The following is a 20919-nucleotide window of genomic DNA, read 5'->3' as shown; positions in this document are numbered from 1 at the left end:
CTAATCCTTCTGCACTCTATCCAAAACTACAAAAAAAAAAGTTTTACCTTTAGTTATACTTAAAGTTAAAAAGCTATAAACTATCAACTGCTGAATATAAAAAGTGTAGGCTTTCAGTTTTTACAATAGACAGTCAGGGGCGGACTGACCATTTGGAAACTCGGGCACTGCCCGAGGGCCCGCGGTCAGTAAGGGGCCCCATGAGATGCCCCTGGTACCTTTTTCATAGGATTTTTTGAGTTTGGGCAAGGACACAGAGGCCCCATGATCCCCTATTGCCCGGGGGCCCCAAGAGTTGTCAGTTTGCCCCTGGACATAGTTGACTTACGGATTTTGTGTCTACAAAACCAGAGTTTCAACTTGACTTTAATAAACGGTTCCATTTTGCCTACCTCTGGTGAGATATCTCTGTTCCAAAATGTAAGGCGGGACCAAGTAGTGTTTAACTTAAGAGACGTGAGATGTTCCCCCAAACCATATAAGTATTCAGTAGGCAGAGATGTTGAAATCTGAAGGAACTGGTCTGCAAAGAATAAAGGAGCCAAGGCAGTGTTTATCCTGGAAAAATAGCAGAAAGCCAAGATAAAGAACAGCACCATGTAACAAGTACAATCACAGTCTACTGCTAACGTAATTCAGCAAAAATTGCCATAATGCTTCTCAGAACATCCCTCAGTTCACTACAAAGCTTTATACCATTTTATTGCTTTCATATTACACATAGCTTTCCAAAGGCCTCTGAGCAGCTCTGTAGCATTTTGCCAATCATTTTGGGCAGTGGAGGCATTCTCCTTGAGAGGTTTATAGTATTCTATATGATTCTTCATGGAAAATGCAGTGGGCGGGATACAGAAACATGAACCATGAAGCTGATATCTGCCAATGGAGCCACATCAAATCCAAGAAACTGATGGTTTATGATGGAAAGCGCTACCAAAGTAGAATGCACAATAACTGTAAAAGGTGCCTTCTTTTTGCTGAAGAGCATAGGCTTGGGAAATAGTGTAGCAAGTCTACTGAGACATGGTGAAAGCCAAAGCCACCATTAGACATTTACATATCAGAAATTTTCACTTCATTTCAGATGCATTCATTCATTGAAGAATTTCATTTGGTCATATTCATTATGTTGAACCAATTCATTTTTGGAATTTGTTTCGTATTTTTGGCTATCGTTTCGTATATTCATTGGTTCATGTGGATTCGAAAAAACGGGTAGATCCATTATTCGTATGTTAAAATTATTCAATACTTTGGACACAATGGAATAAATATAACCCACAATATACAGCGCTTACATGAAAATAAAGTGCAAAATATATAATGTGCAAAACAAATATCCACACGTGATTTCTATTTATATAAACGTTTGACTTTTTGGAATTTATAAAAAGCTTCAAGTATATCCTTCAAATTAGTCCATTATCCATAAAGAGCAACAGTTCTTCCACAACAAAGTGCAATAATATATAACTTTTCCTCTGTGAAATAAGAGCTTCATGCAATTCCACCGCTACCAGTTTCTGCTTTTTGTGCTCCACTCCACCTCCGTGTACCACCACCACTGCTGAGAACTCACCAGATAGCCATGACCTTCTCAATTAAGAGTTGGTCTATATGCGCTTGTTTGTATATATGGCTTCCCCCGCTCCAGTATGTCACTCCACCATGCTCCTCACTTGTAACTTCGCCAGAGGTATCCATGTATTAAAAAGGGAGAAGGAGACTCCAATAGTGTAAAATACCCTTTATTAAAACGTCACATCAAAAATAAAGCCATTGGTTAACCTGCTCACATTTAATAGTGCATTCCACCCTGCACTTGGGTTTAACCACTTACCCTCCAGAGGATTTCCCCCCTCCCTTCCTGACCAGGCCATTTTTTGAGATATGGTCCTGCGTTACTTTAACTGACAATTCCGCAGTCATGCAAAGCTGCAGCCAAATTAAATTTACATCCCTTTTTTTTCCCCACAAATAGAGTTTTCTTTTGGTGGTATTTGATCACCTGTGCGTTTTTTATTGTTTGCGCTATAAACAAAAAAACTGACCATTTTGAAAAAAAAAAAAAACACTATTTTTAACTTTTTGCTATTAAACATGTCCAGTAAAATTTAAAAAAAAAAAATCAAATTTCATCATACATTTAAGCTAAAATGTATTCTGCTACATGTCTTTGCTAAAAAAAAAAATCCCAGTATGTGTAAATTAATTGGTTTACGTGAAAGTTATAGTGTTTACAAATGGCGGTATAGATACTGGAATTTTTTTTCTTTTTTTTTTTTTACTAGTAATGGCGGTGATCAGTGACTTATAGCGGGACTGCGGCGGGCATTCTGACACTGGGGGGAACTGACTTGGTGTCACTGACATCCCCGGTGACACCAATACAGTGATCAGTGCTAATAAAAAGCACTGACACTGTACTAATGGCACTGGACAGGAAGGGGTTAACATGTGGGGCAATCAAAGGGTTAACTTTGTGTTGTTTTACTATGTGGGCTGTTTCACTCTAAGTACACTGCTTTGTAAGGGTCTGCTATGCAGAGCCATACAAAGCAGTGTACAGGAGCTGACAGGGGAGAGATCTGTATTGGCTACATACAGGTCTCTCCCCCATCGGAAATCCTCGGAGATCGGCGTGTGCCAGTGGGGAATCACCGGCCGGGAACCCGGTGATTGACAGCCGAGGCCGCGAATGGCACACACGCGCCCCCTACCCAAAACTGCAAAATCACATGATTTTGCACACCCCTGTCGCCCTGTCCTGCTGTACTGTATATTTACCTTATCCAGCATTTGAAATTTTGTCTTTGTGATATTAAATTAGGCAAGCTCTAGAAGGCCTGAGTATTTATTTGAGCATAAGCTCTGTTATATATGATATTTTCAGCTTTTGCTTTGGGATCGTCCCTGATATATTTGGATCCCACATTCACGCCAAGGGAGATGGATTTACCCAGACCTGGTTTGCATCCGCTTATTGAGTGTCTGTTTTTACTGTTTGTGACAGACAGATGTATATTTTGTTGGTATTACATATACCTTACCTTTGTTTCTAATGAAGATATAGGACTTGCCCCATTATGCTTCCTGAGGAAAGAGTTATTGCCACAAAATACGTTGAATATGGACTGTAACCTGAGGTCATCCCCTTCTGCATATGTAATATGAGGTCTTTAGGACTGTTGCAAAATCTGCATGTACTGTATATGGGTACTGCAATACATTAAGGCTACAGGAATGACCCCCAGTTGCTGGGGGACAGAAGGATCTTAGGACAGATCCAAGATTCTGAGATATAACCTTGGACCAGACAGTTAAGGTCTAACTGATGGGCATCATTCCAATGACAGGCTGGAGGCAGGACCTGCAAGGGAGTAAAACTTTAGAAATTGCTTCTAGCCTTTAATCCACCGGGTCTCCCATTCCTGGATGTGGCACCGATTACCGTCCCAGACTGGTTCAATATACTCATTACCTTCCTAGGCCCCATGCAGGCGCCTAGAGCCCGAAGATTTTAAAATCTCACCCTACAGTAGGCCCAATAATTTCAAAGCACTTGGCTTCTTCCAATGTTTCTCCCTCGCCCTCACTGCACTATTTTATTCTATTCTAGGAAACCCCTTATTCCAACCAGGGATATCTTACGTTGGTTTTTAACCCCTTGTGCAAATGAGTCAAGCAAGGGTAATGCATTTTGACACCATCCCTATGTCTTCAGCCCACTATTATAGATCCTTTATACTCTTTATATGGAATTTTGGAGGATCCTCCAACTGCACCAATTCCCAATTTCTTTCCCCCACCAGGGCAATGCTAATTTCCCTTGATGCTTTTGAATCCATGTGCACTGACCAGGACTCAGACACTCACTTTCTATATTATTCACACTGCTCGTTGGTAGAAATGATTCACAACCCTTACCTTATTCTTACAGAAATTGACAAGGGAAATACAGATGACACTCTCACGGGAACAGGAGGGGTAAATATTGCATTTCACACAAATCATCATTCTGTACCAATTTTCAAGAAAAGGCTACAAACTCTCCCTAGCATCCTGCACTCCTCTCTGTCCCTCCCCTCAATCTGCTGGCATTTTAGGGAACGCAAGGGCATTTTCTATCATATGTTCGGTCTCATTGCAAACTTTCTGGAAGTAGGACCCATTGCCCCAAAATGTACAGTTTCACACTCCCCAGGGCTCTACCTTCTTCCTACTGCACTACAACACAATGTGATAGAAAATCATCCACATTTCAGATAAATGTGCATCAGTTGATTTTCTCACCAAACACTTTTGTTTAAGTAAAAAAAAAAAAGAAAAAAGGAGACACGCTTTCACTATAGAGGTTTCATAGCCTTTCAGCTGACCATCTACTACTTACACAATCTGTCCATTGGACTTTCTTCTGACCATGAGACTGAAGGGGTCATCTGCAATCTGAACATCATATTGGACTGTCAAGGCCTTTCCTTTGACTTTAGGGGTATGTATGGGCACCTCGTATCGATTTTTAGTTGGGTCCTTAATCTATGAATGCAATTAAGGAAACAATAATTAAAGTTCAAATGCAGAAATAAAAAGAGAACATGCTGCTCTTGAGTAGTTTGAAATAATGCAGAAATCTTTTTAAAAATTTTTTATTGACATGTCTATGGCAAGTAAAAGGCACTTGAGCAGTTTGGTAAGCAGTTCAAGTGCTTGCTATAACATAAAGCTGCATAGATTAAAGGATGAGTTCACATTTACAGCCGATTCATTGATTCGCAGGGATTTCTGAATGAATAAACTACAACTCCCATCTGCCATTGTGAAAGACAGGCTTGTAGTTTTTAGTGATTGATGAATGCCCTTGTAGTCCACTGACATTTCCTCCAGCTTTATAACAGAAAGCCGGTACATAGGTACAGGCACAAAGCTGGATGACGTGTCTGCAGGAGCACGATGTTGCACCCATGATCCACTGATTGCAGGTGCAATGTTTTGCATTTTCCATGTAGAAATGTCCAGGATTGCCAGCGCCAGGAAAAGGACTCCCCATGGTCTTCAATGGAGCTTTACTCTGACTCCTAGCATCTCTGATGTGGGAGTATGGATATACTCATGCCTATAAGAAGTTACTGTATAGGTTTAATCAGCACCAGAATGCACAGTAGGCAGATGTGTGCAGAACGAAAAAAAAAGTGTTTCCTTTCAATTTTTTAAAAATAATTCACTTTGTTATATTTGTTTAATTCATTTTCAAGTTTGATTTGATTTGAATTCAGTTCGACCAAATTTGGAAAATTTGAACCGGCATTCGAATTCATTCTATTCAAAATTAAAATTTCAGAAGATGGTTATATTTTATTCTATTAAATTCTATTATTTCCTATTCGAATCTAATCAAATTTATGAAGACAGTTATATTCTAATTGTTTCTATTATTTTTCTTGTTTCTATTCTAATCTATCTGAAATTAAAATTTCGGAAGTCGGTTATATTCTATTTTATTCTATTGATTTTTCTATTCTATTCTTTTATTTTCTATTCTGTTCTTTTCTAATAGAATATATTCTATTCTTTTATGCTGTATTCTATTGTATTACTATTCTATTCTACTATTTTCTATTCTATGTTATATTTTAGAATTTGAGGTGAATTCTAATCGAATTTGAATTTCGTCCAAATTTCATTTCATGATTTTGGATTCGTCATTATCGTAATTTGGAAATTTGTCTGACTGAAACAAGCCTCACATGTCCAATGCACAGAGGATTTAAACACTGTGAGAAGCTGCCACTATCAGAGAGGTAAGTATGAACTAGGAATGTGGGATTCTTGGCTAGAGTAGCTTCCTGGATCTATTAGGCGATTGCAGATCGAAAAAAAAAAATCTCTGATCGGATTGCTTTCCTGGCCACAGTTTGCTCAAAGCTCAAACCCTGATCTTCATCCTGAAGGAGCAGCAGCAAAGGAGATTGGGGAATGAGGCAGGGGCATACTTTACTGAGGTACAGCCACCCAATTCACTTCAAACAGAAATCCCAGAGGTAGCTGGGCAATGAGCTCACTGTTACTTTTGAGACATAAGCTTGTTTTAACACTTTAAATGCCATGGGCCATGAACTAGGTTTCATTGCATCAAGTACCAGTTAGAGTAGCAAACAGTGCAAAAAGTGCAACAGGGCAGCCCAGGGTATTGTATGTTGTAAAGTGAACATACAAAAAATAAGCCAAAAAAGGTTTTGATTTCAGTCGGTGAGCCAATCAGAAAGATTTTCCTTCACTTCCCGCCCCTGTGGTACCTAAACAAAGAATGGGAAGATTGGCTGTCACCAGAACAGGAAGGCACAGACAGCAATTAAAGGTAACCCTTCCCTGCTCTATTCAAAACAAAATAAGTTTAGCTTTTAAGTTAAAATTAAACTCATACTAAAAGGTTGACACTACACTAAAAACTGGAAAAAAAAAATACTTACAGTAAAATGCAGCCTGCTGTCAGTTTCAAGTAAAATATCAAGCTGCAACTCCATAATGTCATCAGGCATAAATGTTTTGATGGAACGTGTGAGTGTGATAGTAAGTCCGTTTTCAGTTTCAGATTTGTTGATCACTTTGTAGCTTGGATAGTTGGAGGCAAAGAAACACCAGGGCTGTCCTATTCCCAAGTTTTCTGATGCTGGAGAATAGCAGCACCCACGAGCCTCACACTCCTCCTTACTTACACCCTTGTCAGGTGCACAGTCAAACCGGCTGCAGGGAGCCACAGAGCACTGGGAAGGCTGAGGAGCTTTGATATATGAAGTTGCTGTGAAGCAAGCTGTACATGCCATAAAGAGCACACAGGTAGTCAATAGATGTTTCCGTCTATCCATTGTTGTTTGCCTAAACATTCTGAGTCATCTGGAAAGTCCCCTGCAAAAGTCAAAGATGTTCTGTTAAAGGCCCCTTCAATTATGTAACATTATACAACAATACATTCCTAGATGACCCCTCAGACCATTATTGGGACACCTACAGTATATCCCCTGAAGCTAGGAGGGTCAACTAGCATTGTCATTTGCATCATTTACAGTTATGCTCAAAAGTTTGCATACCCTTGGAAAATTGGTAATATACAGTATATATCATTAAAAAAAAGTCAGCAGGCAAAACACATTTCTTTTATTTCTTATGGGATTTGAGTTCAGCGGTAGGTCATAAACAAAATCATAAAACAAAACACGGCAACAAGTAAACAAATGAAATGACCCCTGTTCATACCCTTAGTTCTTAATTCTCTGTATTGCCCCCTTTAGCATCAATGACAGTGTGCAGTCTTTTGTAATAGTTGTCTATGAGGCCCCAAATTCTTGGAGGTGGTATAGCTGCCTATTCCTTTGGCAAAATGCCTCCAGGTCGTGCAAAGTCTTTGGTCATCTTGCATGAACTGCGCTTTTGAGATCTCCCCAGAATGGCTGGATGATACTAAGGTCAGGAGACCAAGATGGCCACTCAAGAACCTGCACCTTTTTTCTGCTGTAACCACTAGAGGGTCAACTTGGCCTTGTGCTTAGGGTCATTGTCATGCTGGAAGTTCCAAGAGCGTACCATGCCCAGCTTTCATGCAGAAGAATGCAAATGGTCTGCCAGTATTTTCTGATAACATGCTGCATTCATTTCGCCATCAATTTTCCTAAGATTCCCCATACCTTTGGAGCTCACACATCCCCAAAACATCAGTGAGCCGCCACCACCATGTTTCACAGTGGGGATGGTATTCTTGTCACTATAGTCCTTGTTAACCCCTCTCCAAACATAGCGTTTATGGTTATGCTCTATTTTGGTCTCATCGCTTCAGATTACAGTGTGCCAGAAGCTGTGAGGGATGTCAAGGTGTTCTCAGGCATATTGTAACCAGGCTTTTTTGTGGCATTGGTGCAGTAAAACCTTCTTTCTGGCAACTCGACCATGCAGCTCATTTTTGTTCAACTATTACTGTATTGTGCTCCTTGAAACAACCACACAATCTTTTTTCAAAGCAGCCTGTATTTTTCCCGAGGTTACCTGAGGGTTTTTCTTTATATCCCGAACAAGTCTTCTGGCAATTGTGGCTGCAGTCTCTCTTAGTCTACCTTACCTTGACTTGGTATCGAGAGATCCCCTAATTTTTCACTTTTTTTGATTTTTAACATATAATAGTGTCCACAAAACCAATCATGACCCAGAGAGAACAAACCTATTATGTGAAATACATACAGTGGATATAAAAAGTCTACACACACCTATCAAAATGTCAAGTTTCTGTGATGTAAAAAAAAAATGAGACAAAGAAATAATTTCAGAACTTTTTTCACCTTTAATGTGACCTATAAACTGTACAACTCAACTGAAAAACATAAAATATTAAAATAATGTGGTTGCATAAGTGTGCACACCCTTCTATAACGGGCTGTAGCTGTGTTCAGAATTAAGCAATCACATTCAAGATCATGTTAAATAGGAGTCAGTACACACCTGCCATCATTTAAAGTGTCTGATTAATCCCAAATAAAGTTCAGCTGTTCTAGTAGGCATTTCCTGACATTTTCTTAGTCCCATCCTACAGTACAAGCCATGGTCTGCAGACAGCTTCCAAAGCATCAGAGGGATCTCGTTGTTAAAAGGTATCAGTCAGGAGAAGGATACAAAAGAATTTCCAAGGCATTAGATATACCATGGAACACAGTGAAGACAGTCATCATCAACAGGAGAAAATATGGCGCAACAGTGACATTACCAAGAACTGGACATCCCTCCAAAATTAATGAAAAGACGAGAAGAAAACTGGTCTGGGAGGCTGCAAAGAGGCCTACAGCAACATTAAAGGAGCTGCAGGAATATCTGGTAAGTACTGGCTGTGTGGTACATGTGACAACAATCTCCTGTATTCTTCATACGTCTGGGCTATGGGGTAGAGTGGCAAGACGGAAGCCTTTTCTTATGAAGAAAAAATATCCAAGCTCGGCTAAAAATTGCAAACACACATCTGAAGTCTCCCAAAAGCATGTCGGAAAATGTGTTATGGTCTGATGAAACCAAGGTTGAACTTTTTGGCCATAATTCCAAAAGATATGTTTGGTGCAAAAACAAAACTGCACATCACCAAAAGAACACCATACCCACAGTGAAGCATGATGGTGGCAGCATCATGCTTTGGGGCTGTTTTTCTTCAGCTGGAACTGGGGCCTTAGTAAAGGTAGAGGGAATTATGAACAGTTCCAAATACCAGTCAATATTGGCACAAAACCTTCAGGCTTCTACTAGAAAGCTGAACAAGAAGAGGAGCTTCATCTTTCAGCATGAAAATGACCCAAAGCATACATCCAAATCAACAAAGGAATGGCTTCACCAGAAGATGAAAGTTTTGGAATGGCCCAGCCAGAGCCCAGACCTGAATCCGATCCAAAATCTGTGCGATGATCTGAAGAGGGCTGTGTACAGGAGATGCCCTCGCAATCTGACAGATTTGGATTGTTTTTGCAAGAAAGAGTGGGCAAATATTGCCAAGTCAAGATGTGCCATGCTGATAGACTCATACCCAAAAACACTGAGTGCTGGAATAAAATCAAAAGGTGCTTCAACAAAGTATTAGTTTAAGGGTGTGCACACTTGTGCAACCATATTATTTTAGTTTTTTATTTTTACTTCCCTCCACCTAAGAGATTTCAGTTTGTTTTTCAACTGAGTGGCACAGTTTATAAGTTAAAGAAAAACACAAAAGGGCGCACTCTCCTTGTGCATTACCGTGGTTAAAATGAATTTATTGAAAAAACGTAATAAATGGATACTCACAAAACAAATGTAAAAAACGAACATGAAGCCAAATGGGTCAATGTCGCACGACTGGAGTCCTGTGATGATGGTGCCTGGTGGGAAAAAGCTGACACGTTTTGGGAGATCTTTAGAGGGCTGCACCTCGCCAAGTGACAGCATGAAGATTAGAGCTCTGGTGTTTGTTTCCTTCAGTTTATAGGTTACATTAAAAGGTGGAAAAAGTTCTTAAATGATTTATCTTTGTCTCATTATTTTACATCACAGAAACCTGACATTTTAACAGGGGTGTGTAGATCTTTTATATCCACTGTATAAATCACATGGTAATGGTACGACACAGAATACCATCATATTAAAAAAGGAAATAAACGGTCAACCTATGATGGTCCTTTTGTAAAAAAAAGTAGACAAATTCCGAGATACAGTGCCTTGAAAAAGTATTCATACCCCTTGAAATTTTCCACAGACACACTGCTTTAAAACTCATTAAATTGTATTTTTTTTAAATTGCGTTTGAAATACTGCTGCGCAAATATTGCGTGACATAAAAATATGCAACAGCCATCATTTTATTCTCTAGGGCATCTGCTTAAAAAATATATAATGTTTGGGGTTCTAAGTAGTTTTCTAGCAAAAAAAAAATGCAGATTTTTGCATGCAAGACAGAAGTGTCAGAATTAGCCTGGTGGGTAAGTGGTTAATAAAAAATAATTTCCATATACCGTATTTGCCGGCGTATAAGACGACTTTTTACCCCTTGAAAATCTTCTCAAAAGTCGGGGGTCGTCTTATACGCCAGTATACGGCATACTGACACTTTTTAGGGGGGCGGCGCGGTGCCGCCACCGCGCCCCCTCCCCCTTTCCAACGGAAGGGACACTAAGTACAGGGGTGGGCAGGGGTTGTTTTTACCTGGCTCCGGCCCCACGACGATCCGGTCCAGGAAGCGCGGCTGCTCCTTCAGTTCGGCCACTGGATGTTCGCGCGGCTGCTCGGCTCCGCCTCCTCACCGGTGATTGGCCGCCAGAACTGTAGCTCAGGAAAGGCACACAGGCGGCCAATCACCGGCGAGGGGGCGGAGTCGAGCGGCCCCACGAAAATCGAGTGCAGGACCAGCAGGTAAGTGGTCAGTGTAGAGGTGCTGCTGCAACCACATATGCTGGCTGCAGCAACACCATACGAGAACAGGGTCAGCAAGTGTCAGCGGGAGGAATAGTGCCCCATCATTGGTGTCACTGATACCAATGATGGAGCACTATTCCTCCCACGGATACCAATGATGGGGCACTATTCCTCCACTGACACCAATGATGGGGCACTATTCCTCCACTGACACCAATGATGGGGCACTATTCCTCCCACTGACACCAACGATGGGGCACTATTCCTCCCCCCCACTGACACCAACGATGGGGCACTATTCCACCCCCACTGACACCAATGATGGGGCACTATTCCACCCCCCACTGACACCAATGATGGGGCACTATTCCACCCCCCACTGACACCAATGATGGGGCACTATTCCACCCCCCACTGACACCAATGATGGGGCTCTATTCCCCCCACTGATACTAAATGATGGGGCACTATTCCTGCCACTGATACCAATGATGGGGCACTATTCCTCCCACTGATACCAATGATGGGGCACTATTCCTCCCACTGATACCAATGATGGGGCACTATTCCCCCCACTGATACCAATGATGGGGCACTATTCCTGCCACTGATACCAATGATGGGGCACTATTCCTCCCACTGATACCAATGATGGGGCACTATTCCCCCCACTGATACCAATGATGGGGCACTATTCCTGCCACTGATACCAATGATGGGGCACTATTCCTGCCACTGGTGTGCACTGCAAGAGGGGTAGTCTTATACGGCGAGTATAGCCCAAACACTACATTTTAGCAGGAAAAGTAGGGGGTCGTCTCATACGCTGGCAAATACGGTAGTTAATATGTAAATGGGACATTCATACTTGTACAATAAATATGCAGGCACTGCTTTCTGCTATGTAATACTACACACCCTGTCTTTACTGCTCCATCTCACAAAGCAAACCTGCAAGTCGGTCAGCTCATACTCCCTGTGTGACATATCAACTGTTGTTACACAAAGTCATTGTAGTAAATAATCTACAAATCTCTATGTTTAATGCAATAAAAATATGAAAGCGCAAGAAAGTAAAACCTAAGGTTGGCCATACATTATACAATTTTCCTTTAGCTCTGCCAAAACCATATAATATGAGGTCCAATCCAAACACCTTCAATTTGTATACAATCAGGAAGGCCCTTGCACTACATAATTGAAGGTAAATCTAAAGGAAATGGAACAAGAAAATTGTATATGTTGTTATGTTATGACCAGCTTTAATGTTACTTTACGATCAACTGCACAGATGGCTCAAAGCTTGGGCTGAATAAAAGTGCATTATAGTTGTGGCTATCATATCTGCTTTGCAGCACTGGTGTCCTCAGTTCAAACCCTGGCCAGGACACGATCTGCATGAACTTTGCGTGTTTTCCCTTTGCTTGTGCGAGTGTCATTCCACATATCAAAAACATGCTAGTAGGTTAACTTGCTCCTGTCTAAATTGGCCCTAATGTGTGTGGGTGTCTATGTACGTAAGTGAAAGAGGGACCTAAGATAGTGAGCTCTTTTAGGGTAGGGATTGGTGGTAATGTACATTATATATAATGCTGCGTTAAATTGTCAGCGCTATATAAATGCTTATAATAACATGATAATAAGATTTCTCTTTGCAAAAAAAGTAATAGCATTTAATACCACAAGGTGGCAACATAACGGACAAAAAGCTTTGGTCAAATGCAAATTTATTCTTAGGCCCCATGTACAGGGACACTTCTGAACGATTGAAACTGACTGCTGGAAAACGTAGGTTAAAAAAAAGTCTGTTTTGCTGCGTTTGCATAACGCGTTTATGTGCGTTTATTAACCACTTCCAGTCCGGACACTTTCACCCCCTTCCTGACCAGGGCAATTTTCAGCTTGTATTCACCGCTGTGTAGCTATGGAAGGAGCCTCGGCTGCGGCCAGGACCTTTTCCATGGCCAGGCTCTGCAGAGACGCAAGGCTGCCTAGGACTCCCCTTCTCCCAGAGCTGGGGAAAACTCTCTGCTAGACTCCAGGGGTCCGTGAGTACAAGCCCTCTGCCTGCTCACTTGAACTGTTCTTGTGCTGACATCACACCAACCCCCCCGTTGGATTACAAAATGGCTGTAGAGGCTTTAGCTTTGCCCACTGGGGCTGGATTACAAATATTTTGAACTCTCTCTCTCTGCACAACTCCCCATTGAATGACTGTTGTCTGCTTTAATAAAGCTTTGAGTGTTTGCCGTCTGCCTTGTGTGTTCTGTCCCACTTACCCTCCGTCAAACTGGGGTGCTGTTGTGAATAGCCTTGTACCATGTGACCTCTGTGGTCATTCACAGATTTCACACGTAGTAAGCAATGATGTCAGAAGTGACATCTTGCTTACTACTTTGCATGTGATCACTGATTGGCCAATCAGTGATCACATGATCGGAGTCCGACTATCGGTGTTTCACTGTGTCCGGAGGATACGTCGGGCACCGGATCGCGGTGATGTGCGCTCCCGGAGAGCACGCACAAGCAGGGTGTGGGGAGGCCATTTATAAATGGTCACCCGACCCTGCAGTGCCACCGTCCGGCCGTTTATATACAACGGCCGGTCGGGACGTGGTAAAAGATAAGCACAGGAGAACCTCCCAAATGCCCAGAATGCACTGAAAAGTGGTAAATTATTAACTATTTCAGAGAAATACAGAGAGTAGAAGCAGAGACAGCAGTATGTGTTGATGTTAGCTTAGGTGTGAGATGCTCAGTAACATTTCTTTTGTTTCCAAGGGTGGGAAAGGTGTCTGCTGGAGTGAGTCATTAAGGCCACCTGGCAGGGGGTCTTCATGAGGAACTTGAGGTGTGAATGGTCATTAACATATCTTTTGTTTCCAAAGGTGGGAGAGGTCTGAGGTGTGAATTGGTCATTACAATGTGTGACAAGCTTGGTAAGGAGTACCTTAGAAACACTTTGCATGCATTTTTCATGATGAAAAAAGGCTCTGGACAGCATCGGGAACTGGAAGAGTTAATAAAAAAATTTGCAAACGCTTATAAACACGATTTGCCGCATTTACAAGCGTTTTGCATTTGAAACACTGATAAAATCAACTGCTGAACGCAAGTTTTCTGCGTTCAAAAAACGACTGTAAACTCAAATGCCTGTAAACAACTGTAAACGAAGATGTGTACATAGACACCTAGGAAAACATTAGGGTTGAGTTCAGGGGCTGCTGGAAAAAAAACGCTGAACAGCTCCTAAGCGTGAGTTTATCAGCTGCATTGTACATGAGCCCTTAACGAGGAACTAAATGCTGTCAATCAATGCTACCTATTTTTAATCCTCATGTTGTTAGAATTAGTAAATACACTCAGGTCCATAAATATTGGGACATCGACACAATTTTAACATTTTTGGCTCTATACAGCACCACAATGGATTTGAAATGAAACAAAGGAATCGCGCCTGTATCCTGGATATTGTGGCACGCGCGCACTCCGGGAAAATGGCGCTTTTTGGAGACATTTCTCATTGCCAAGATGGCGCACGCTAATTTGCGCGTCCGCCAATTTTTTGCTATAAAAGGACACTGCTTGACGTCTTGCACTGTAGGCATACCCCCTATGAATACGTGCGGTTGCACGAAACGCGTCAGATTGGAGCTACAGTGCGGTGACGTCACGCCGCCAGCACCAAGTGGATCCCGGCGGCCATCTTGGATCCATATCTGAGCCATGGTTAAGGAAGTGAGTGCCATACCTGTTTACTGAGTGAGCAGAGATACAGCGGCAGACCAGACCATACTTCATAAGGAATCCCATGTATACCTTAAGAGGGGTTATCACTTACATGCGCATACTGATTGTGCATCTGGTGAGTGCGCAGTCTTTTATCAGTTTTTGACACCATCACCTTCTGTATATACCGTTAGGATCCTTGTGCGCAGTGACACGGATACTCATTACATGTGTGGACTGTTTTCTCTTTTTGCACTTCATTTATGCACTATGGTGTGTTACATATAGACGTAATAGGAACTAGTGAGCACACTAAGTCACTAGATTGATTAACCATTATATATACTGTGTATATGATTTCTTAGCACTGCACCCTTCATTTATCTAGTTTTTTTAGATTGTTTGGTGCCTTTTGGTGTTCAGCAGCTGCAACAACCTTTAGCGCTCACTTATTTTACTACGTATGTATACAGACATGTTTGTGTACACCGCCTGCATCCGATCCTATCAGCTAATAACAGACAGCCAACAGGAAAGCAGGCTGTGTCCATGTCTACTCCGCTTATGCAGTCATCCGGCTGCTCAGGGATGCTCGGCTGTAAAGAAAGCTGACGATCGGATCCATTCTGCGGGGAATGTCGGCTTGCTTTACAAGTTACCTTTTTGTGGAGCGGGTCCGGTGTCACCCTGTGCGGACCGCACCCCCCGCACCTGCCTCAGGACGCCACTGCAATATATCCCTGTGATCCATAATGAATATATAATTGTGGCATATAATGAAGCAATCCCAATACTTAGCAGCTCAGTCTTTAGCCATTATTTGTGATATCTGTATATATCGCTGTGACCTATAACAAATATACAGTATATTGGCAAGATATCACAAAAGCAATTCCAATAATTAGCATATCCAACAAATAGCAGACTGTCTGTCTTTATTTATTATGTGTGATATCTGCATCTGTCACTGCTATCTATACCACAGGCCAACACACATTTTGGTGACTTGAATGTTAGAACTGTTCCAGGCTATATTTGACCTGCGGATTTAAAAAATGGCAACAATTTTTTCCCTATCAGCTCTAATACTTGAGATAGAGCATAAATGCCATATACCACTCTTCACTTTGGCCTTCATTCTGGCCGCCCGTCAAAAATCACGATATTTTAATGTAGTGTTTTAGCGAATCTTCTTGAAGCATACAAGAAACACATTAAAATGGCTCAACTTGCAACAATATGATATACACACACATCTCCTATATGATTGTAACTATAATATAGTTAAAGGAGAAGTACAGGCAAAGCTCTTTTGGCTGTACTTATCTCGTGGATCACAGGAGTGCAGTTAATTCTGCACTCCTGTGACCTGTTTTCAGGTAATAGCAGACTGAAGCCCACCATCAGCTAACGTCACTCAGCCAGTCCAGGCTGGGGAAAGAACCTGACTTAAAAGTCGTGATCCACCCCAGAGTCTGGAGCGGCACCTGGCTCAGCCTCTCAACGATCTGCTGAGAGCCTGAGCCAGCTTCTCCCTCTCCACAGCCCAGCACTCCAGTGAGCATGTGCAGAGGGGGCACAGCAGACAGCTGACTGACAGTTATCGCTCTCTACTCGCAGCAGCTGTGAGAACTCAGCGATCAATGGTCATGTGATTGCTGAGTTCTCACCCTTAGAGCCGGAGGGGGACAGATGCAGCATCGTTACCACCTAGGTAAGTATAATTTGGAAATAAAGACCCCACAATCCTTTTTTAATAACTTACACTTTACAATTCAATGTTTGCGATGTAAAATTACAAATGGAAGTATGTAAATACTTTCACAATATCTGCTAGACATGTAAACACCAGAAATTTTCATTTAATCTCAGATACATTCATTGAAGAATTTAATTTGGTCATATTCATTATATTGACAAAAGGTATACGAGCGCTAGGTAGTGCAGCAAGAAAGCAGCTGACATAAAGGCAAAACCTCTTAACCTTCGTAAAATCTCATAAATATATGCAGCGCTAAAAGTCAAATGACACAAAGTATAAGCAGATATATTTGCGCTATAAGGCGCTAAAGTTATATTCAAGTGCAATGAACATCTGTGGACATTTAATTGTGCAGGTGGTGAACTTTAATAATATAGTATTATAAATAAGCACAAAGTCCCAAAATCTATATAGAAGTGAAAGACGTGACTCCAGTGATGTAAAACGAGCGTAGATTGCACTAACCACACACAGTCAGTGAGCCGTGCGGAGGAGAGTGATGGAGACGGGGATTATTGGGGGGGGGGGGGGGAGAGCACAGGCTGCAGACACACGGAGCGCTGACCTTCCCAGGAGACGGAGGAGCGACGACCCGGCACGAATTTGCTCCACTGGAAGTGGTCTGATCGGTAACAGGCACCAAAGACCAATGTGTGGCTTCCTCTGAAGGATTTTTTTGATGTAAAACTTAAATTTCTGTTTGGGCTCATTTGATTGCGAGCCCCCTCTCTCCTTAAGGTGGATTCTTTTACTGCTCTGCGCCTGCCATTGAGAGAGGTCCCCCTGGTGGTTATTCATGATACCAGTAACCTGGCGTGTGATCCCCCTGCTGGATGGCTGAGCGATTCCTGATCCTTGGAGGTTGATGAGCCTGCGATTACCTGTCATTCTGCTGGTTGGCCAGTTGATCCTTGGATGTTCATCTTTCTATACCCAGAGGACCAGGAGTTGTTTAAGTACTCAAATGCGCATATTATGGTTAGTGCAATCTACACTCATTTTACATCACTGGAGTCACGTCTTTCACTTCTATATAGATTTTGGAACTTATGTGCTTATTTATAATACTATATTATTAAAGTTCACCACCTGCACAATTAGACGTTCATTGCACTTGAATATAACTTTAGCACCTTATAGCGCAAATATATCTGCTTATACTTTGTGTCATTTGATTTTTAGCGCTGCATCTATTTATGATATTCGTTATATTGAACCCATTCGTTTTCGGAATTCATTTCGTATCTTTTGTATCTTCATTGGTCTGGGTGGATTCGAAAAATTTAGCATTTTTTCCAGAAGACTGCTGTACTGTATATTCGGTCTATTATTGAATTGGACAGATTTGAATCAGATGGATTAGATATTTTTGAGCACTATTTCAACCCAACAAGAGAAATGGCATAAGCTGATTGAACAATATTGACTGGAGTCATGTGCATCCAAATTTAAGAATAGAATGAAATTCAGACTTATTCATTATCCAAATCTGAATTATTGAACAAATTTGAAAATGTAATTTATTTCCCCATGGTCCTGATCCACTATTGTGTCATGTGATGTCATCTGAATGAAACAAATGCGTTTGTTAATTTCGTTATAACTTTTTTCTGATTCGTTAACATTCGTTTCTATGACCATTCGGAGGTTTGTCCGGTAAGTGAATTGAAACGAAACACACATCCAATATCTGCTAACTTGTACACAAAACCACAACTAGGTAACAGAAGAACAAATTGATCACCAAGATCTTTAAAAAACCTGGCCAAAATATTATTATGTAAATTTGACAATATCTAAGAAAATAGAGCTGAGGCAGCCTAGCCAGTGCAACTTTCTGAATCAGCGCACCAAATAACCACAAGAACAGGACTAAGCCCTGGTTCACACCAGAGTGACTCGACATGCGATTTGACAGTTTCAAATAGTATGACAAGTCACACCCTATTGTGGGCAATGGAACTGTTCATATCAGTGTGACTCCGACTTTGCAATGCTGTGCCAATTTAAAAAAAAAAAAAAGTTCCTATGCTACGTTTTGCGATTTCAGGTGCGACTTGCATAGACATCTGTGCACAAAGTTGCACAGATGTCTACCAAGTCACACTGACATGCGGCTTTGAAATCATGCAACTTCAAGTAAAGTTGCACAATTTCAAAGTCAGATCCAGTGTGAACTGAGGGTAAAAAGCAAGGCACCTAGAAAAAAGTGTTTTTTTTGTGTTTTTTTTGGGGGGCTGTGTAATAGACATAAAGATTATATGGACAGTCCTCAGTCCTTATGGGGTTTATTTACTAAAGCTGGAGAGTCCAAAATCAGACTCCCTTCTGCATAGAAACCAATCAGCTTCTAACCTCAGCTTGTTCAATGAAGCTTTGGCAATGAAACCTGGAAGATGATTGGTTTCTATGCAGGAGGGAGTCTGATTTTGGACTCTCCAGCTTTAGTAAATAAACCCCTATATGTCATGAGAAATAATGTCCTAGGTGTATTTATGACTTATTAAAATGACAGTTGCAGAAATATCCAGGGAGGCACCTTTGCATGTGTAATTAAAGTGTATGTAGGCTGTTATTACATACTGATGTTGGTAAATGAGGGCACAGACCCAGATACAGTATACCAGGGGTCAGCAACCAGCAGAGCTCGGACAAGTGACTGGTAGATCTCGGTCTGGGATCGCTGCCCCGCCATCCCAGAGCATCAAACAGAGTACAATGCAGAGGAATTACTAAAGTTGGAGCTGTAGTAGGGAGCAAGAGCCATGTAAGCTGAGGTCTCCTCTGTAGTACTGCTCCTACACCCCGTCAAGGTTGGTGGGTGTAGCACCAGCCAAGCATGACCCATTCAACTGAATGAGGCCGCTCTGCAAGTGCCCTGCAACCTTGTGCAGTACACCAAACAAGGGGTTAAGGCGGGCAGCATTGTGTCGCTTTCTCACCACCTGATTTAACCCCTTGGACCCCGCAGAAGCATGCAGTTGCAGGGCACTTGCAGAGTGGCCCCATTTACTTGAAAGGGTCTCAATTGACACCAAAAGCAAAGGGGCGTGTAATTCCTGCTGTGGCATGTGTACGCCTTTGGCTGCTGCCTCAGCAGCTAGAGGGGGTAGGGATTGAGGAGCAGTAAAACTGTGATTCAACCTCAGGGTTATACCACCCCCAACTGTAAACGTGACCAAGCCCTTAGTTGTAATGGGCAGCAGCACCCTAAGGGCTCATTCACAGGTGCAGTAGGCACTGCTGCTCCTCTGAAAAGCGATCAGAGTGTGTTTGATAGGTGGTGAACAGGCGATATGTTGCTGCCTCACCACCTGATTTAAACCCATGATTGCTGTGCAGTGCACGTGATTGTGACGCGGTAGTAGTACGCCAATAAGAGTTTTAGATCGGGTATGAGGAGGTGACACTGTGCCTGGGGATCTTTGACTCCCATGGTGTCCAGGTGGATCTCCACCTAATTAAGGTTGCCTACCCTGCAGTATACCATTCAAGTGTAGATGACGGATGGCGTATCAATGGGTGTCAGGGATACAAATACTGGAAAATAAATGCTCATTCCAGGAATGAACCACACTGTGCTACATTTATCAATAAAAGGCATTATATTTTTATACACATATTATTATTATACAGTATTTATATAGCACAAAAAGGTTTGCTCAGTGCTGTACATTATAGTGGGGGACAGAACATGAGACAATACAGTACAATACATACTATATATATACATAGGAAACCAGGAGAGGTGTAAGCAGCAGTGCAAGCCATGGTGCATGAGCTCCCGTCCTCATTGTCAGACATAACCACCTCCCAGGACCCCCAGTACACAAAGCACAGCACTCACCTCACACAGCCAGCTTCTCCTGTGTCCTCTACAGCACATTCATCCCAAGGAGTCACATGACTGGGAGACACGTGACCGAACAGGAAAGAGGAAGTGGAGGCTGTGTGAGCTGCTCCCTGTATGGTATTGCAGAAGAAGAAAGTGTCCAGGCAGCAGGATTCATCAGCCTTTGTGGTCACTTCTGAGGGTGACCCCTAGATGTATGGAATCATTCACACGGGTCACCACTGTGGCACCCACAAGACGATTGGAACACGTGTGTGATGTGCAGGGAGCTGTGATCACATGCAGCATGTATGGATTCTTCTCAGCACAGTGGTTGGCACCTGCTGGAGCCAGCACTGTTGTTACCCACTTGCCTACCAGGCACTGTCACCCCCCTTTCTGCCCAGGCTGGCTTTCAGCCTTGTCACACTTTCACAATTGTGCAGTCATCCTACCTTTTTACACACACCTTTCATTTGGTGGTATTCAATTAATTTTTTTGCTAAACAAAAAAAAGAGCAAAAATGTTTCTTACTTTTTATTATAAAATTTGTCAAAGGGGTAATTTTTCTCCTTCACTGATGTGTGCTGATGAAGCTGCACTGATGAGCCGGCAACAATGGGCATTAATAGGTGGCACTAATGGGCAGCACTGACGGACACTGGCAACACTGATCAGCGCAGATTGGCG

General features: G+C 42.1%; 1 protein-coding gene across 2 annotated transcripts in view; it reads right to left on the bottom strand.

Moving 5' to 3' along the window:
- LOC149451476 (lysosomal alpha-glucosidase-like) overlaps positions 1 to 20318 on the bottom strand; it is an 83071-nt gene extending 62753 nt beyond the window's left edge. Inside the window, exons 1-4 of one of the 2 annotated variants that reach the window (XM_089690653.1) lie at positions 20244 to 20318; positions 6468 to 6903; positions 4391 to 4536; positions 393 to 558 (exon numbers count right to left, since the gene is read on the bottom strand). In XM_089690653.1, coding sequence (XP_089546779.1) covers positions 393 to 558; positions 4391 to 4536; positions 6468 to 6881 — 726 coding nt within the window. In that variant the 5' untranslated portion in view covers positions 6882 to 6903; positions 20244 to 20318. Of the gene's footprint in view, positions 1 to 392; positions 559 to 1579; positions 2023 to 4390; positions 4537 to 6467; positions 6904 to 20243 lie in introns of those variants that run through there. The other variant, XM_089690654.1, reaches the window with a different exon arrangement.
- Positions 20319 to 20919: the final 601 nt, after the last annotated feature.

This window comes from Staurois parvus, unplaced genomic scaffold (genome assembly GCF_062004578.1).
Source record: "Staurois parvus isolate SC_StPar_1 unplaced genomic scaffold, SC_StPar_1.0 ptg000538l, whole genome shotgun sequence".
Classification (NCBI taxonomy): domain Eukaryota; kingdom Metazoa; phylum Chordata; class Amphibia; order Anura; family Ranidae; genus Staurois; species Staurois parvus.
This window is presented reverse-complemented; position numbering and strand designations above follow the sequence as displayed.